At 44.2% G+C, this 20,542-nt stretch overlaps 1 protein-coding gene across 2 annotated transcripts in view; it reads left to right on the plus strand.

Annotated features, from left to right (window-relative positions):
- Positions 1-11,416, plus strand: part of SEC62 (SEC62 preprotein translocation factor) — a 44,168-nt gene extending 32,752 nt beyond the window's left edge. For both annotated transcript variants that reach the window (XM_084841533.1, XM_084841532.1), the window contains exons 6-8: positions 698-758; positions 3,043-3,162; positions 5,274-11,416. In XM_084841533.1, the coding sequence (XP_084697659.1) occupies positions 698-758; positions 3,043-3,162; positions 5,274-5,740 (648 nt within the window). In that variant the 3' untranslated portion in view covers positions 5,741-11,416. The remainder of the gene's footprint in view (positions 1-697; positions 759-3,042; positions 3,163-5,273) is intronic.
- Positions 11,417-20,542: the final 9,126 nt, after the last annotated feature.

Consider the following 20,542-nt stretch of genomic DNA (forward strand, 5'->3'; position numbering starts at 1 on the left):
ATGTTAATTATGCCTTGGGTGAAGAACTACTTTATTTTTGTCTGTCCTGAATATTCTGCTAGTCAGTTGACTGACTCTTAAATCTACTGTCATGAAAGGAGAAAGATTTCTCTTGATCTACTTTTTATACACCATTCCTAATTTGAAAAGCCTTTATCATGTCCTTTCTTGATTACGTGTCTTTTTTTTCTAAACGAAAAGCCCCAAACACCTTAGCCTTTCTTGATAGAGGAGGTGCTCCAGTATCTGTTTGGTTACCCCTTTTTGCCCCTTTTCACCTTTCTCTTTACTGGAAAATCACAGTGAGTTCAGATCCAATCAGAATATGTGTGCTTCGCCTTACTGTGCATCACTGTATACTTACTTTGAACTTTGTTTGCCATTTTGTTGCCCATTCCCCCAGTTTGGAGATAACCCTTTTCAGCTCTTTACAGTCTGCTCAGGTTTTAACCATCCTGAATAATCCATGAATGTTAGATGGCACTAGAATATCTACCAGTAGGGAACAGGATGCCTGAGCAAAATAGGTCTTTGGACGGATCCAGCAGGGCTCTTCTTATGTTCTTATGTTCTCCTGTGCCATTCTATAGTGATGAAGAACTACTGTAGGAAAAATAAAACATCTCCAAACAGCTTCCTCATAAATCTTTGTCTTTCAGAATCTGGTTTAATTTTTGCATGATCATTCTCCTTCCAGGTTTATGTGTGGATCTATGACCCAGTTCATTTTAAAACGTTTGCCATGGGACTCATACTTGGTAAGTAAGAATGAGCAGTAATGAGTGAAACAGGCAACCCTTCCAAGCTGCCTGCCTCTTAGCACATCTGAGGCCTTCCCAAGGGTGAAGCCTTCGTGTGTGTGTGTGTGTGTGTGTTTACTAGTTATCTCTAATACGAACATGTTGTACCACCTGCTTCAAGGTTTTAGTTCTAGTGAAGAAGAAGACAAACACAAACTGATGGCCAGTCTTTTATTGTCGCAAATCAGTGCTAGGCCACAGTATATATTGTTGTGCATTTTTTATTTCTGGGTGGCAGATCTCAGCACAGTGGAGCGATTAAGTTGTATGACTCAATTCCCTGAGTTTAAAAGTGGTTACCTCCTTCCTAAAGGATCATGAGAGGACTGTGATGTAGGGTTGGGTGCGCTAGAAATGTCCTGCGGTAGAGAGTGGTTCCCACTCCCAATATGTACATTTCCCCACTAATTCTGTTACATAGTTTTACCTATTAAGTAGTAGCATACGGAATATTTTGGAATATGTATATAGAACAATTGGTACCACCTTACCTATTTTAGGAAATGTTTAACATAGCAGTCAATATAATCCGCAGAAATCTCTTGGTGAAGTTGGTTCAAGAATTGCTTAAAGTGAGAGGAGCGAGTGAGGATTGTTCAATCCCAAATCCTATTCCTACAGCCTGGAGCCACAAGGCTGGTATAATGATTCTGCACTAAAATGAGAAGTGGGCAATGAAGTCCATGTGTCACATTTTGATTACCTACCTATAAGTTTTCCTGACATTAGGGGAGTTACTTATGGATAGCAAGACATGTCCATGATTTTGGTCACACTATAGATGTGGAACATGGAAAATGGTTTCTGATGGTTCCAAAGAATCCTGATATTGTGAATACAAATGCTGTTATGCATAGATAGATAAACTGTCCCATTTTAGAAACTCTGTTCTGGTTGTAAAATAAAGCAATAAGATGGAGTAGAACTTAAAGGATGTTTGTAGGTAGTAGTTTAGAGGTCAAAAGTATAATAACTGGGGTCCAGGAAAAATTATAGGGAGTTGTGAAGGAGTTCCTTGCTGCTGGCCACTGGGAAGGCCCTGCCCATTGTGATGGGGCATAATCCTCCAGGAAGTTCTCCTGTGCCAGTCCCATTGAAATGAATGGGAGCTTGTACAGCTCTGACAGATTATAATGGAGAACATTGTAATGGATTGTGCCCATAGCTTGTAGATGACTCAGCATTCACCTTTACAAGGCAATTGTGAGGGCTCAAGATGTGATTTTTTTTTCCAAATAAAAGCAAAGGTTGTGATGGATACACCAGACCCAACCAATTGAGGTGGTGCTATTGCTGCCATGTGGGAAACCCATGTTCCTGAACATATTTGTTCAGATGGCCTGTGAAGGGAGAAGGGTGATACCCTAACTCCCAGCAGTGTAGGCAGGGAAAAGGTTGCTTGGGTTGAACACCAACCCATCAAGGTAGGCTGCCACCACCCTTTACATCCAACTCAGCCTGAGCCAGGGGACTCTCAGACCTTACAGAACACCCTTAAGGCTTATGAAACACAGGCCCAAGCCAGCACTCTGTATTTCAAAGCCCGAAGCCTGAGACCTTAATCAGTAACAATAACCAAGAGGAAAGCTCTGGACTCAGTACCAGTGAAGCACACACATTCAATCAAGATAGGTAGCAAGTTTATTTGGAGAAGGGAAAGGGGGTAACCTACAAAAAGAACAGAGCAATCTTTGGAAACAGTACTTACAGGGCAAAACAACAAAACCGACTAAACCTGTCTATATGTACCAATGGCACAGTTCTTCAGTAGACTAGGACCTCAGAAAGCCGGCAGTTCAAAGCAGACCATGAAAAGGGGAAAATGAAACCAGACGAAGGCAAAAGCAAACTTCTTTTATTCCCCTTGTTTTTATACTCAAATGCCTTTAGCAAATCTGAGGTAATCTCTGTTAACCAATCATGAACTAGCTGGGAACAATCTGCCCAGACTTTCTGGAGAGGCAGAAGTTCCTACTGACACTCAGCTGAACTTGTTCAGTCCAATTAGTGGAAGTTTTACCATGGCCTTGAAGCCCAGGGCAGCATGAAATAACACCCCCAGATGGCCTAAAAAAATGTGCCAGCCCAACCTTATGGAATGGAACTGTGCAGGTTGCTAAAATATAGGAGAAATGGATTTCTTGACATGGCTGATGAGCTAGCAAATTTTACTTCTCATGCCATTCATTTCTGCTTAAATTTCCCAGTATTTCTCATACATATACTCTCTTTTTTAAAACAGTGACTGCTGTTATAGCTGCAACTCTCTTCCCACTCTGGCCTGCAGAGATGCGAGTAGGAGTTTATTATCTGAGTGTAGGTGCCGGCTGTTTTGTGGCTAGCATTCTCCTCTTGGCTGTTGGTAAGTGTGTGTGGTTTCCCTTCTCCCCTTCCTCATCCCACCTCTACAGCTTGGTTTAAAGCTCTCCATAGGCTTACACAATTTGAATGCTTCTCAGGTAGCCACTATATATCATCGCCGTATCATTGGAAATATAGCTGATGGCAAGTGAGCATCGTTCATGGTTGATTTCAGGCTGCGCGAGGCAACCTTGATGTGTTCTGGTGCCATTACTGTCTCATGGGACAATCTAAGTGCACCAGTGCCTGTAGAGAAGTCTTGCTGACTCTTTTTATGATTGCTTTTTCAGCAGTGGTTTGTTTTAGGACTATGCTTAGGATGTCCCCCCTAGCTTTACTGCTGTAATAAGAGAGAGATTTACCTTTCTTCCTATTGCTGATAACTAGGTACACTTAGACCCCTGGAAGGGTATTATGTGTGGATTTGCTGTAGGGCTGGAGTTATGGCCTGCAAATGTATTTAGATTTTAGAGAGTGGTCCTTGAGGATCTCTTCATACAACCATTTTTTTTTATGCTGAGGGAGCAACTGATTTTACAATTTTATGATTATCTAACTAACTTAATTGAGATAAAACAATTCACAGCAGGCAGATTCTAAGCTGAATCCATACTTAGTAGTAAAGGAAAATGGCCAACATTTTATATATTATATATATGAGAAGAGGTAGTGGGAGAGATACAAAGTGGAATGAAAATCTATTTACTGTTCAAGAGGCTGCAGTGTGCAGACTAACAAAATTAGACTGAGCATAGACAAAACAGTTAAGATGTAATTAAACAAGGTGCTTTTCTGGGATCAGGTTTCATTACAGATGCTCCTGTATCTATTCCGGCTCCCTACAGGCTCCCAGATACAAGTCAAGGTGATGGCTTTGACCTATAAAGCCTTATAAATGGCTCAGTTCCTGCCTGCCTTAGGAAACCTCTGCTGCCTATATTTCTAATTGTGATTTCTATGAATATTCAGAAAGCTTGCTTGATTTTACTATCTGTGCTTCAAGGACAGGTAGAGAGTGGTTGTAGGCTGCCTCAAAGCAATGCATCTTCCTTCCCCTAAAGACTTGGTAAATCCAAAATTCCTTTGGATTTACTTGTTGTAAGACCACATCTTTATAGTCAGGTTACAGTTCTCAGAGCCAAGCGAGGATAGGATTTTAAAACATATTTTGCTTTGGCTTTTATTTTGTAGACCTGGTTCACTCTTAATGAGAAGCCACCATGAGTGAATTTCCCCACAGGGCTTCTCTTTGTGGCAGCGGCCACCATTTTAAATATCCGAGCCATGGCAGAGGCACAGTGTAGCTTGTCATTTACCTGCAAACCTGGCAAGGGTGTGTTGTTGGGGTGGTTGACAAACCATCCAGAACCCATGGGCTGTTTTAGGATTGCAGGTAGCTTGTTAACCACCCCAACAATCCACCCTCGCCAGATTCACACGTAGCGAAAAGCTATGGCATGCCCCCGCCACGGCTTGAATATTCAAAGTGGCTCCTGCCACCGAAACAAGAAGCCCTGGAGAAAATTAATCCATGGTGGCTTCTTGTTATGTGCGAACGAGGCCATGATCTGATTCAAAGTTTCCTCTCTGTATATCATTTTAAGTTTTATTATATCTGCCAATGGGATTTAGTGGTCTACAAGTAAACAGAAAGCAATGTGGATCTTAAACATGCAAGTATTACTTACTGGTGGCATCAAAAGGGAATGCTTAACTTGCAACTTGAACACAAGCTACTATATTATCTGCCGACCACAGTCAGTCACTATCTGTCTTCAGAGCATGTTAGGTACCCCAAACTTTGTCTCAACAAGTGGTGAAGCAGTTTGAGAATGTCATGAGCCTGCCTATTAAGAACTGGGTAATTGAGCTTGTGTTTTAAAACCTTGGATCTGAATGTAATTAATAGATAAGGAAAACAGGGGAGGTAGGGAGATCCTAGCTTTTTAGATGCCTACACTACCTTTAAGTGCTGGCCAGCAGCACTTAATTATCTCACCCAGGATTTTGCCTCCATTTACCATTTTGGGTATTTGTAATTTACTGTTATAAATGCAGTTCTGTGTTCTATTAATATCTTATTTAAAATATTGGAACATTTTCTTTTCATAGCCCGCTGCATTCTCTTCCTTATCATCTGGCTGATAACTGGTGGAAGGCATCACTTCTGGTTCTTGCCAAACCTGACCGCTGATGTTGGCTTCATTGACTCCTTCAGGCCCCTGTACACACATGAGTACAAAGGACCAAAAGCTGACTCAAAGAAAGAGGAGAAGTCGGAGTCCAAAAAACAGCCAAAATCTGACAGTGAAGAGAAATCTGATAGTGAGAAAAAGGAAGATGAGGATGGCAAAGCAGATCCTCTGGGAAGCCTGGGATCAGAAGGTTCTGGAGGAGAGCAGAATTCAGACACAGACAGTGACAGGCGGGAGGATGACCGGTCCCAGCACAGTAGTGGCAATGGAAATGATTTTGAAATGATCACAAAAGAGGAACTTGACCAGCAAACAGATGAAGGGGATTGTGAAGAAGATGAAGAGGAGGAGCAAGATACTAGGCCTTTACATGAACAATCATAATTCAGCTGTTGTCTGGGACTGAATATTGTGCAGGCAGTTGGATTTTCTGTGTTGGCTGGTACACCATCTTGACAGCATTCTTTCCTTATTTGCTGAAGTATACAGCTTAGCCAAATAGCTTTATAACATAGTTCCTAATTTGTTTTACAAACAGAAAAAACAGTTACTTGACACAGTTTTAAGTAATCTAAACACTTACAAAACCTATCTTTTTCACAACTTGTCAATCAGTAGATATTTTCATCTGTCTAGATCAGTCATTAAACATACTGAGGAACACTGAATAATATTTTGGGAGATTGCATGTTTTCAGTAAGTGAACACTTCTGGAATAGTAATTTAAAATGGTAATTGTTGAATGACGAAATCTCTTTATTTCTGATAGGTTAATTTGATTGATACTTACAACAAAGTACGTTTAAGTTCATCCTACTGATACTGTTATTCTTCATAAAACTGTAAGACTTTTCTTAGAACTTTTTGTTTAAGAAGAAAACATTGTTTTCTTAAGACATTCAAGTTAATGCTCTAGGGTTTTAAGCTTCTTTTTCTGTGTGTGTGACCAGCTTAGGAAATCCAGTCTGTTCTGTCCATCTGGTTCAGAGCAAAGAAGTCATCTCCAGCAGGTGAAAAAAGGAGGTTACAGCTGTTACCTTGACCAGCCCCATCATAAGACAAGAAGTGTATTCTGTACATAACATACAAATAAAGCAACCCCTTATTTTACTTGTTACTTATTATTTGGACGTTTTATCCAGTTTTCAATTTGTATAATTAAAAGCCATGTCAGGATGTGTGTGTGTGAGTGTGTGTGTGTTAGGGAAATGCAAGTCACAGGGACCTCACAGAATCAGTGAGATTGGCAGCTGTGTCCACGGCTTTCGTTCTGTGCCAACATTCCACGTATTCAAGCCCAAGTAAACTGATTCTAATTCAACAAAAGCAGACAGTGTAGCTGTGTATGCCTTAATGTTAATCTTTGGTTTCTTTCTGTCTTCAGAAAGTGGAGTACTGTATTTGATGAGTAGACACTGCCATGAGAGAGTATTCACCACTTCAGAAGGATAGGCTTAAAGATTTTTTTAAAAGCTCATTCAAAAGATAACCAAGACCAAATAATTTCTTGAAATCTTGAAGGAGTTTGATTGTTCACGTTCTCTCTTGCGTATCCTTTATTTGACTGACTTGGGAGACCATTGTGTGTTTAGTTCTATAAACATTTTTTGAAGTTAAGACTTTACATCATTCCTCTGAATCATTGAATTTCAGCCTGAAACTGAAATTATGAATACAGATTCAGCTCTTTCCTAGCAAAGTGACTGTGAGGAGATAATGCTAGTTATTTGCCTGCATTTTCAATAGTTGACTTAACAGATCTCTCCTTGTTTCCTTGAACTGCTTTTTCCATCACCAGTGTTTTGACTGAAGATGTTAATTTTTCTGACTGTGCAAATATATACGTTTTGTGTGCATTGATAAAAACCATTCACAAATGCGGTCTGATCTGCTTATTACCTATTCCTGTTATTTAGCAGCTGAGAAAGTAAAAAGGATGTGATTTTCATTTTTCTGTTCATCTTGATAGCAATTTCAAGTTGCCAGCTGTCATGTGTTGTGCTATTTGAGTTAGGAGCGTTCAATGATTTTTCTCAAAAGCCCTGTTACCAGCACCCATTGCCTCAATACTTTTGCTCAGAACCCTTCACTTATTTAGTTAGGCGGTTATCCCCAACAATTCATGATGTTCATTCAGAAGCTGATTGCTGTTGCTCTTCTACTCTTCATTGGTGGCACAGGAAATAGAATTGTAGTTCTTTGTGAAACCTACTTCGTCTCAGAGAGATGTTTTAAATAACCAGTAGATATCATATATAAAATTAAAATGGAACAGTATGTACAGCAGAGCTTGTAGAACTTGTTCATATTTTATGCTTAAGTCAGCCTTTAAACTTTTACCATAAGCAAGTTTGCAGGTAATTCATACTACTTGTTCTTCCCTGGTCATAAGCTCTCCCACTGAAAATACAGATAGGAGGTTCCATAAGGAGTGGTCCATATTATAATTGTTATAGCTCAGCCTATGGTTCCCATCAAGCCTAGCTTTTCAGTTCTGTAACACAGCGCATTTTGGAGAATGCTTTGCTAAAACTTTTCTTGCATTGAGCCATTCAGGTGCAATTATCTGATTACAAGGCTTCTTATGGAACTACATTCTCTAGCTCAGTACTGTGATAGATGGTGATTAAAGTCCGTTTAATCACTTCCAGCCTTCCAGTGTTCACTTGTGAATAGCAAGTGCTTCTGTGGGAGGATATGTCTTTAACTAAATGGTAGTTGTTAGAGACTTATGGCAAATTCCCATGTTTCACATCAATGGAATAAATCTTTCCCAGCCATTTTACCCGGATGTAAACTGTTGTGACCAATTCATATGACCCTTTGAGCCCAGAGCAGCTGCACTTTTTTCATCAGCCCATGCTGTCTTAGCCACATCGTCATAAGTTGACCTGGTTAATAATTCAAATTCTTACAGTAGTGGTAATGAAGATGCCAGCCTCCTGCTGTAGATGTTGGTTTAGTTGACTTGCACTGCCAGCCAATCTCTAAGCAATCCTTTAGAAGAGGAGTGCACAACCTGGAGGCTGTGTGTGAGCCCCCCCCCCCCCCGATCTTAACTGCAGCCTTCCTGGCCAAACTGCTCTTCCCCCTGCCATCTCCTTCCCTCTGGCTGGGACAGCTGCTGATGTGTACTGCAAAGTGCTGTGTCTGTCAACTTGAAGCTGCAGCCATGCATGGACCATATTAATTTGAAGCATTTCTCCCAGTCCGGGAGAGTAGCAGCAAGATGAGCCAATAAGGAGCTACCTTTGATGGCACCATCCATATGCAGCAAGGGGGTCAGTTGACTCAGCCTGCCCCCTCATTGCTCCAGTGCCCTCATGGGCCATATAAGTTCAAAGGTAGCATCTGATTGACTGAGCTTGCTGGCAATCTTCTGAACTGGGAGAAATTCTTCAAATTAAAATGGTGTGTTGCTGCAGCCCCAAGACAGGAGGCTCAGCATGTGCTAGCATGCTGCTGCCGCCACCACGAAAGTATGGTATTGCTTGTGTGTATGCGTATGCATATGCATGACCCCAACCCCCAAGTCGGCATCACATATGGCCCTCAGGCCCCCCAAGGCTATGCACCCCTGCTTTAGGATATCTAAAATAAGTAAAACTGGTTTTTCATTTGTGACTACATTTTATAAACCATTTGCAACTGCAAAAGGCCTTTCTATTTATTTTGGAAGTCTAAGGTTACAGTCACCATAACATAATATTTGTGAAGTCATTCAAGATTGTCAGGACTGAGCCAAGAATAAATTAGGGGAGCAAGTACACCATTTGTCCATTGATAGGCAGCAGTTAAACTATTCTTCATGTAATTGAATAGTAATTACTACCACTTGATGAAAAGTAGTTGTGGGGAGCAATCCTATGGCCCCTAGACAGCATCGGGGGAGGGGGGGCATAGGATACTTCAGATTCCCAAATCCAAAGTCGGAGGCAGTGCTCCCACCTCGGAGCTGGGAATCCGTGCTCCCCTTCACAGCTGGTGCAGAAAAAACTGCCTCCCCAAGGTCGCAAAAGAGGGGGCATTCCAGTGGGGGGGGCAGGGTATGAGCCATCTTGCAGCCTCTCCAGCTTCCTTCCCCCTCCAACGCGCCCCAGCTAAATGGGCAAAAAAGCTCATCTACCTAAATGAAGAGTAGAAGGTGCAGTGGAGGCAACAATCGTCTCTGCCACTCCTCCCACTCTGCACTGGATGCTCATAAGCACTGGGTGTGGAAGTAATAGGCTTGCGTCCTAAATTACATAGTTAAAACTACTTTTCTTAGTACTTTGTTACTGTAGTTTAACTGCTAACAATAACTTCCATCCATTAGAAAACATGAAAATGGGCCTGTTTCATTGCCTGCATCTTCCTGGAATATCAGGGAGCCACATAGGCTCCACAATGCCAGAGAAGGCACTCAGGAACAATTGTGTCAATGGCCAACACAACTTGCCGTTCCACAGCGAGACTAGCACCTAGACAGGTTTCCCTCAAAGCATTCAGGAATCCTTTGGATTCCATACGTTTCTTGGGGCAGGCCGTCAGAAGCTCTTGGGGCAGACCTACCCCTGCAGCGGGAAATGGAAGCTGTGAGACCGACGTAGTTAGAGAGAAAAAGAATTGTAAACTGCAGATTGTCTCTGTACTGCTGAGCTGATTACCACATGTAGTGCAATAATAATCCTCTACCCCTATTCAAGCCATAAGAGATACAGTTTAACCTCTCAAACTGTCGTTCAGCTGTTTCACATTGAGCTGAACAATAATTCTTCAAGAGGTGCAGCTGTATCTCCCGTGGCATGAATAGAGACGAAGGCCTTTTATCATATTACATGTATTAACATGGGCATCCTTGCATCAGTGAGCCGATTATCACAACTGTTTTGTTAATGGCCACTGTAAATAAGATTATTATCACTGCTTGTACTTTCTGCATTTCAAGTTCCTCTGACCTCACTGTTTATGATTTCCCTACTCTCTCTCTCTCCTCTTTCTCTCTCTTTCCTCTTTCTCTTTCTTTCTCTCTCGCTCTGTCTGTGTGAGAGATATCTATCAGAAAGTTACAGGATGCATCTGATTAAATGGACTGTAGTCCACGAACACTTGTGCATAGTAAATTTGTTTGTCTTTAAGGTGCCAAAAGTCTGCAACAAACTAACATGACTACCCCTCTGAAAGTTTTACATGTGGTCCCACCAAAGGATGTCATCGTGCTTTCTGTACATCAGTTTCCCCACTGTATAAACATTCTTCAGGTGGTGTGGTCAATACACTTCTCTCCAGCTGCTATTCTTCTGTCTGCTGAGGATTATTCATGCCTTTAAGAGTAAAGATGGAGCCCTTCCCACCACCATAAGTGTAAGGGAAACCATTTAATTTCAACAATTCACTCAGCAAAACAGGAAATAGTTTCTTCCTTTGTTTGAAAAGTCACCATGTCTTTGAGATCATTTTCTGTTAATTTTTTTAATGAGGGTAAATATGCCAAATCTCTTGGACAAATCCCGTCTAGATCCTACAGTCACATGCCTTTTATTGCCACTCTTGCCTGAGGGGTTGGCGCAAGGTATAGGACAGCCATTTTATTTATATGCTGTGAGCCTTCTGTTGATTGTGGCTCATTAACTACTGATCACACCTTCCATGTTTGATCAAATCCCACACTGTGTTCATTATACCATTAGGGCAAAAGGTTTGGGATGGGCAGGCTGTTGCCTCATTATCAGCTCTCATTCCTCCCAGCCACCAACCCCTGTCCATTTCTGTTTATCTTTTTGCTCTGCAAATACTTCGTGGCAGAGACTAGTTGAGCTGTTAGCAACGGCAGCCCTTCATTCTCCTACTCTTAACTGTAGCAGCAATTTGAGGCAACACCGCAGCTGAATACAACTGTATTAATGGCAAAGCGGAAGGTGCATTAAAAGAAATGGGAGCTGGAGGCAAAATGCCAGACTTAAATAAGAGGGTTGAGCCTCTGTGTAGAGATGGGCTGTGGCAATAACTTGTTCTTTGCATTCTCATTATCCAACACTAGCTGCACAACATGTTGTCTTTCCATTTATCATGGAATCCTCAATGACACATCACAAGCGGCTTCACACTGTGGCAAAACCACCACCTCCACAGGTTTAACACCTGCCATGCACATGGGTGTTGATCCTTTGGGGTTTAGAAAAACCAGTGTGGCTGCATTATCTCCTCCCTTAAAGCTTTGCTTCAATTATTAACACTTATAAACTTTTCTTCTGGGTTTCCTAAAAAGTCAAAACAAGACACATATTTCCATTCTTCCCATATGGGGAAGTTTTATATATATTTTATTATAAAACGCTAAAGCGCCCATTCTTATTCCTTCAACTTCTGCATTATTAACAAAATTCAGAATATTGCAGCTGTGCTGATGAGATGCATCCACTCCTCAAATTGGTCCTCGTTCCATCTGACCTCATGTTACTGCTTGAATGAAACCCCAGGATTTTCCAGAACCTTCCTTTTCTTAGCCAATTTCTTTTTCTGAACACCTGTCCTACCTCCTGTAAAAGCTGTGATAAACTGGTTATAATTCCTCAATGTTCAAAATTGATGTGTTTCATCATCACCTTAACCTGAGGTTGGGGTCCAGGAATCACTTCCTCCCCCAAATTCCTATTGTTAAACCTGGGACCATTGTGACTAACACAGACAGGATGTGTAGCAATCCCTAGATTTGAGATACGCTTCTGGGAATTCCCAAGGCTATTGCTCATCTGTCACAATAGTTTTGCCACAGACCAGATGCGCTGTGCAGGGATATCTGGGTCACCCAAGTGCCAGCTGTGGGTGGCCACTTATGCAACACCAAAAAAGAGGAAATGCCTCACCAAAAAAAGAGGACAAAAGAGGAACTGGGTTTGTTCTTTTAAAGGACTACTTGCTCCCACATGATCCAGCCCATCTACTGAAGCCTTTAGTACAGGTCCTGCTTCATGTTCCACCTCTGTTAGAAGTGCAGTTAGTGTGAATGTGGGACAGGGCCTTCTCAGTTGCAGCACCAAGACTGTAGCACTCCCTCCCTTAGGAAGCTCATCTGAGCCCTTCCTTGTAGATATTTATAGTACAATCCTATTCATGTTGTCTCATTTGAGGGCTGGACCTATCATTAGGCAGAGTTAGGGATGTTAGAGAATTCCACCACGGATCCCAGTGAATTCGGCCCCCTGGAATCTATTGGCTGCGGCTCCAGCTCTGGTGGCAGCTCCGGCCACTGCCGGGCTGCTGCAGCTGCAAATGGCGGCTGTTGTAGCAGCCACCATTTGCATCCCTACACTGGCCTGTGATAGGCTACGTATATATTTACGTAGCCTATCACAGCTAAAGCAGGGACAGAAATGGTGTCCCCTACGCCATTTGCGTCCCTGCTTTAGCCATGATAGGCTACGTAAATATTTATGTAGCCTATCACGGGCTTGCATAGGGACGCAAATGGTGTCCCCTTCTCAGGATGCCATTTGCGTCTGCAGCAGCCCTGCAGCGGCTGGAGGCCCCGCTGCGGGTTGGTCTGGCCAGCAGCTCCGCGGCCTGGCCACGGAGTGGAGCCAGCCAGGCACGATTCTGGGGGGGGGAGGAACGGATTGCCTCCCCCCCATCGAGGATTCTGGGGGGAGGAACAGATCGCCTCCTCCCACCTGCAGAACTCAGTGGAGCCAGTTAAGTGGGGTTTCGTACACCCCTAGGCAGATTGAGGCAACAGTTAGCAGGGGGTGGGCACTAGGGATGTACGAATGTCACTTACCTTTCACGGATTATGTTGATGGTGGGGGGGGAGGCGCTCTGTCCCTCCCCCCGGAATCCTGGATGGGGGGGAGGCGCTCTGTTCCTCCCCCTCGGAATCCTGGCTGGCCAGCTGTGCTCCACAGGGATTCTGCAGAGCCGCCGGCCAGCTCCGCCAGCAGCCGGACATCCGGCCGCTGGCTAGCAGGGATACAAATGGTTTGCGTCCCTGCAGTCAGCCATGATAGGCTACGTAAATGTTTACGTAGCCTATCACGTCTGACTTAAAAAAAACAAAAAACAACGCGCGTACTCACGTCTTAGTCTATGTCAAGATTTACGTACATTAAGACGGCGAAAATAAGGGGAACGCAAATAGTGTAGCGGACGCTACGCCATTTGAGTTCCCCTTATTTTCACCGTCTTAGTCTACATAAATCTTGACGTAGACTAAGACATGCCAAAATAAGGAATGCAAATGGTGGCGGCCATGGCCGCCGCCATTTGCGTACACGCATGTTTGTTTGTTTTTTAAGTCAGACATGATAGGCTACGTAAAGATTTACGTAGCCTATCATGTCTTTTTTTTTTTTTAAACTGGAAATGGTGGTGGCGGCAGTCGGTCGGAAGACCGGCCGCCGCTGCCGCCGAACTGCCGCCGCAGCCGCTGCTGGAGCCGCCGCCGCCAGGAAGATCTGCCCCAGGTAAGTCTCGTCCCGGGGGGGCGGGGGGGGGCAGACCGTTCCGCCACCGATTTCGGGGGCCGAATGCGCTGGCATTCGGCCTCCCCGAGATCCGTGGCGGAATTCTCTGACATCCCTAGTGGGCACAAGGGAGTAGCAGCAAGGTTTTGAAGGACAGAAATGCACCCTCTAAGTTTGCTGCCTCCAGGTGCAGTGGAGGACACTGTACCATTGCTAACATTATTGGCCTTTGCCTCAGGTGGCAAAACCTCTTGGCCCAGTCCTGCCTCATTTAGTTCGATAGATGTTACTCCTAAGTAAGTGTGTAAAAGATTACAGCCTCAGAAACCTTGTGAAGACAGCCTTATTTCAATGGGCCTTTGATATTAGTAAGTTGTCCTCCCCTGACTGGGTTTTTTGTTGAGGCTTCTGCTTTGCTACTATTTTGCTCGGAGGTAGGTGTGGGGGAGGGAGATCTTCACGACAACGGTATGAGAACCACATTGGAGTATTATCTGGATTTTCATGGAATTGGCTTTGCTCTGCTGGGGACACATGAAGCAAGAAAAGCCGAGTGTACCGTACCTTAAAAATCTGTTTTTCACGGGTCACACAGCGCTTGAGAGCAACAAGGGTTGGGTTAGGGGAGTCATCAACCTGGCAGGTGCTGCTCAACCAGTGAGAGAGGCTCCTCTCCCCCAGGCTACCACATTATTATCTGCTACAGCATCTGAAGGCTTCCCATGAGAGCATCCCACCACTGCAATTTCACCCCATTCCAGCCAACAGGGAGTTAGAGCTCCCACCCCCGTTCTCCTTTTCCAGGGAGTAGATACAGGGATCTAGCCACTTCAGCCATTGACACTCTGCAGCCTGTGTTGCCCAGTCATAAAATCCCAGTTGTGTACTTCCTGGGAGTAAGTTCAGCAATCTAGCTGCTTCACCCATTCTCAATCTGCAGCCTCTGTTGCCTGCCTTCCCCCCATTGAGAATCTGTCGCGTCTTTTTCCCATTGAGAAAATCAGAGCCGTGCTGTTTCAAGTACTAGCTATCTAGCAAGAGGAGGGGGCCTGGAATGGCCTGCAGCCCTGGTATTTTGCTGTATGGATAGGGCGATACAGTGAAAACTAAAGAATGCAGGAGAGGGAGAATAGGAGGTGACCAGCAGAGGTAGCAGCAGCAGCACTAGCAGAGAGAGGCAACTCCAGCCAGCCCTTTCCCTCCATGCAGAGAAGCAGCAAAGTAACACAAGCATCAGAGAGGCAAAGTAACACAAGAGAAGGCTCTCAAAGGGGACAGGCTGGGAAATGGAGGCTAGTTACTCCCACTGGTGAAATGAAAGTACAGCACAATGCTGAAGGCATGGAAGAGCGCTCTAGTGCTTTGATGAGTTGGCAAAGCAGGCTAGTTACTCTGGTTACCTAGGTTACCAAGGTCACAGATAGGTGAAAGATATGCCCCTAGGAACGCCCAATCATACCAAATTTAAAGCGGAGGGATGGGCACACAGCAGCTGAACCGCAGGGAAGCTGAATTAAAGAAAAACAATGGAGTAAAAGTACTCTGCAAAAATGCGGCTTCCGCACAGTGGCTGCAGGCTGGCCACAACATCATGTCCTGCAAAGGCCCTGCAGACAGTCCCAATATCACCCATGAAGGCAGGCCCTGGTCTTTTTTGGTTATTGCTTAATGTTTGTCTTATTTTTACTTACTTTTGGGGGGCAGGATTTTAACTGTGCTTTTAAGCACCTGTTTCGTATGCCACTTTAGGGCCCTTCTGGGTTGAAACACAGTTTATACATTTTAGTAGAAAGAAGTAAATAAATACATACACCACAGCACTTCACCAAATGCTCTGAGAGGTTGACAGAGCGCTTTGCCAGTGGCACAAATCTGCTTTGGATACTCATGACTATTGTTTTCTGCTTTGGTTAGATGTAAGCCATAAAGGGGCAGAGGCAGTGCCAGCTCCAGATTTCTGAGGGTCCATGGGCAAGACACCCTCAGTGGGCTCCCTCTCTCAGTGAATCTACCTTCTCACCCGCTGCTATTACTCCTTATCCTCTTTCTCATGATTGCTACCACCTGCTTGCTTGGCAGGCAGTGAGCAAGTAGGAAGTGGCATCTCCTCCTCCTCCCCACCACTGTTGCCTGGGCCAGAGCAAGGGACAGGTGAACAAGAAAGTTACAATGGTGGAGAGGAGGAGCAATTCTAGGGGGCTGTCGTCAGTGGGCCCCTGCTAGGGTGTGGGCCCTCAGCAGGTGCCCAACCATGCCTACTCTTGACGCCAGCCCTGGTTCAAGACTCCCGGTCAATGCAAATGAACTCTTTCACTGGACAGGTGTGGAGATCTGTGTTCTGGACAGATTGCCTGGCGATGACTGGTACAATCATTTCATGGCTCTTTAAAAAAAAATATTGAATCAAGGACTGGATGATTTGATTTGTAGCATAGCAACAAGTGAGCATATTTCCTGGTTCCTTCCTTCTGTCTATTTTCCACAGGATCACTATCATTATTTGTTAATTTATCTATGAGATAATTTGTAACCTGTACCTTCCATTCCCCCCAATGGGATTTTCAGAACAGCAAACCATCTACCTTTTATTAATCGATTTGTAACTTGCTTTCCCCCTTCAAAGTGGATAACAATATAACAACAACATAAAACAAGCCAACAATAATTGAAATGCAAAGAGCATATCATTATAAAAATATCAAACCATAAAACAACAAGCAGAACAATAGCCATAGAGTTAAAAGAGCACTCAAAGTTAACCACAGATAAATTCAGGGGGTATTTCATTAAAAGTACATCTAAAGAGGGTCTCCTCAAGGTGATGCTTGCTTAATTATGATAGAATAAAAATATAGGTTATTATCATATTGGAATGAGAATTATTTTGCCACTTGATACTGATGATGGGGTGAATTAATCCTGAGTGAAGAAAGGAATGCTTACCAGACCTGCCTTGGAATGTATATGTGAATTGGAAGGTTACAGAGGAAATATCAGAATTATTTATTCAAGGTTAGAAATCTCAAATCCCCTCCCCACCCCATTCAGTTGGGTTGCCAACTTTTCACCCATCCATGCAACTGAGTCTTTAACAGTAGATCGATTTACAGATATCAAAAAGCAGTCATGGTTATCTTCATGCTTTAAACAGCTTCACCTGTTGATTTTTTTTTTTTTTTAACATCAAGCAGCTGTTACAGCAAGCCAAAACAGTAGGGTAAGCCTGATTTGTTTAAAAATCAGTTTGCAGCCCTGAGGGTTTATATGAGATCACCTCTCCTAAATTTCCTCAAAACTTTATATTATCTACTGTCCCATAAATTAAGGCTCACAGTCTTAATTAACTCATTGCTATTAAACATTTGTTTAATTAAATTCATTGTTATTAAATTCATTGTTATCAAACAGCACATAGTTAAACTATGTAACTCGCTACCACAGGATGGAGTGATGGCCACCAATTTGGTTGGCTTTAAAAGAGGGTTAGATAAATTCATGGAGGAGAAGGTTATCAATTGCTAGTAGTCCTGATGGCTATGTGCTACCTTCAGTACCAGAGGCAGTGAGCCTATGTGCACCAGTTGCTGGGGAACATGGGTGGGAGGGTACTGTTGTGTTCATGCCCTGCTTGTGGGTTCCTGGTGGACAGCTGGTTGGCCACTGTGTGAACAGAATGATGGACTACATGTACCCTTGGTCTGATCCAGCAAAGCTCTTCTTACGTTCTTAAGATTCTTTAAAGATCAGTACATAAACTGGCAGCCAAAGGCTTCCTAAACAGTGGAACTATAGATTGAAAACACTCAGCAAAGGCCGAATCCGGAACACTTTAAAACCATCTAGGATTGCCACTTTTTTATGGATAGAGGTTTCAAAAACCTCTTTAAACAGCAGCAAGACAGACTGAAATCAACAGGTGAAATTTCTCCCATTATAGCATCTCTATGCTGGAAAAGAACAAAGATGGCTGTACAGCTTCATGAGAAATGCCCCCGCCCTCCACAGTTGGGCAATACTTTTATCAGGACCAACAAAAATGCCCCCAAAGTGCACAAGCTTTTGAGTTCCCCAGAACTCTTCATCAGGCTAGGTGTTGCAAAAAATGGGCTGGGGCAAGAATGTATTTATTACATTTACATCCTGCCTTTCCCCCCTCTTGCTAGGAACCCAAGGTGCTTTACATGGTCCTCCTGCTCTCCATTTTATCCTCACAACAAACCTGTCAGGTAGGTTAGCTTAGGAGTCAGTAACTGATCCAAAGTCACCCAGTGAGCTTCATGGTCAAGTGGAGACTTGAACCCAAGTCTCCCCAATCCCAGCCCAACACACTAACCACAAGTTCTGCAACACCTGCCAGTGATTCATTCAGTCCACAAATTTCTGTTTTTAGACTAGGTCCATCTAAATTGCAGACCTCATGGCCACAATACCTGAATAAAGCTGTGGACCCTTCTTTTACTTCCCCAACCCCTTGCTTTTTGTGCCACCTACCCTGATGAAGAGTTCTAGAGAACTCAAAAGCTTGCGCACTTCTGTGGCATTTTGGCTGGTCCTAATAAAGGTATTCTGCTACTGTGGATTTTTTTTTTCTGTGCTGGAACAGAGTTTAACCTGCTGGATGGCTGGATGACACAGACTCCATGTCCATAAAAAAGCAGGCAACCCTTAGGATGCAGAATGATCTGCCAAAGGATGACTCAGCGGCCATCGAAGCTTTCTTGTCCTAATGCTGGGGTTTCCAACATGGTGCCCATGGGCCCCAATGTGCCCACAGACACCTTTCTTGGTGCCCACCAGGCTCCCTGTTCCTCCTGATTTTGTATTTTATTTCTTAATGGTTTAATTTTATTTTTTTTTTAAGTGGGAGGTGGGTGCGCTGCAAAGCAAAACGCTGCCTACCAGCACCATCTTGATTTGGGTTCAAAAGAGTGGTTTTGTGTTTTGGAGGTCAGACCCCGCCTCTGCTTTGCATGGCAGCCATTTTTTAAATGGGCAAGGTCCCCCCCTTGGCAGCCATTTTGTGAGAGCATCTATGACACTCTGAAAATTCCAAATGTGTCCACCAACCCAAAAAGGTTGGAGACCCCTGTCCTAATATTACAGAGTGCTGGGGCAGTTAGAAGGGTTTCAAACTGCCATGGGCTCATCTATTCAGAGCCAATGGGTAGAGGATGGTGAGGGTCAGGGAAAAAGGTCAAAGGAAGGAGAGGAGAAGCAGAAGCCTAGAAACGAAAGAGGCTAGGGCCACAAAACAGGGCCAGCATCAGTGCACTGCACCCTTGGGCAGCTGCCAAAGTCCCAGTAGGGCCCACCACTCCTCGCTCCCCTCAACTGGGCCTCTAATCCCATGTCTGCTGGGCAGCAGAGTCAGGGAGCTGTCATTTTAAATTCCCAAGTACTCCCACGTAGCATTGCACCCACCGGGGTAGAGAGACACAATTTTAATTGCCCAGAAGCCTCAGAGTGATGCTTTTTCATAGTGGGAAATTAAAATCACTTAAAATCAGTTTCGTTACAGCACTGCTGCTGCTACAGCTGCCTCCACCAACTACGCCCATGAGCAGTGCTGCCTCCAGGTTTTTGAGGGCCCTTGTTCAAGGCACCCTCAATGGGCCCCCTCCCTCAGTGAGTCTACCTTCTTGCTGCCATTGTCACCAGCTGCTATAGCTCCCCCTCCTCTTTCTCATCATTGCTACCACTTGACAGGCGGAGAGCCAGTGAGCACGTAGAGGCAATGGCAATCTATTTCTCCTCCTCCTCACCACTTTTGTAGTAAAAATGTAACCTAAAAGCCATTGTATGTGCCTTAAGCACCACGTAGCATTGTAAGAGCTGCACGTGCCTGGAATGAGCGGACAGTAACCCTAAGATAAGGTTGCTAAGCAAACCTCTGGCAACCAATCAAAAGTAACACGCTGGCTGAGGAATGCAAGCTAAGTGATAAAACTGCAGCGCAGGGGTTGCCGGGGGTCGACTCTGCTTTTGAGCGTGAGCTCCTTTGTCAAACTGTTTGCAAACAATAAAATCGAGTTGGACCCAGCCTGAAGTTGACTCTCCTCTTTGGGGCAAATTGGACTAGCCTCCAGGGGGCGAAACTAGCATTTTGTGCAACAAACTGGCGAGCTAGTCAGGAGTCCCTTGGACCACCCTGGGGTCAAACGACAGAACCGGCAAAGGTGCCTGTGAGGCGCGCCGGACCGCCTTTGAGGTCTGCCACGGCACCAGAGAACGGGGGTCGGGACACCCAGGAGGTTAAAGGCGTGGACTCCATTGATTGAGTCAACCAGGCTGAACGGGTCTGAAGAGACGGCACTAGGGTGTTGGGCAGAGTAAGTACTTGATTTCCCTTCTGTCTTTCTGTTTGAGTTGCCTTCGGAGCGTCTGAGGTTTGTCAGACTCTGTGTAAACGTCTGAGGTTTGTTAGACTCCGTGTAAGTGTCGGAGGTTTGTCAGGCTCCGTGTATGGTTTCAAATAGAGGTAGGCACAATGGGGGCGGGTAGCTCCCCTTTAGAAAGCTCTGTCACTCCCTTGGGATGCATGCTAAAGAACTTTAGCAAAGTCAAAGAAAATTATGGCACTAAGATGTCGAAAGGCAAGCTGGTTACACTCTGTCAATTGGAATGGCCGTCATTTGGAGTCAACTGGCCAGATATCGGCTCCTTTAATGAGGCCACAATTAGAAAAGTGCATGTTATTGTTGTAAATGATGGGCACTGGGATCAGTATCCCTATATAGACTCATGGTTG

The sequence above is a fragment of the Heloderma suspectum genome, chromosome 3, assembly GCF_057233095.1.
Source record: "Heloderma suspectum isolate Gila_16-S chromosome 3, 16-S_ref, whole genome shotgun sequence".
Taxonomy (NCBI): domain Eukaryota; kingdom Metazoa; phylum Chordata; class Lepidosauria; order Squamata; family Helodermatidae; genus Heloderma; species Heloderma suspectum.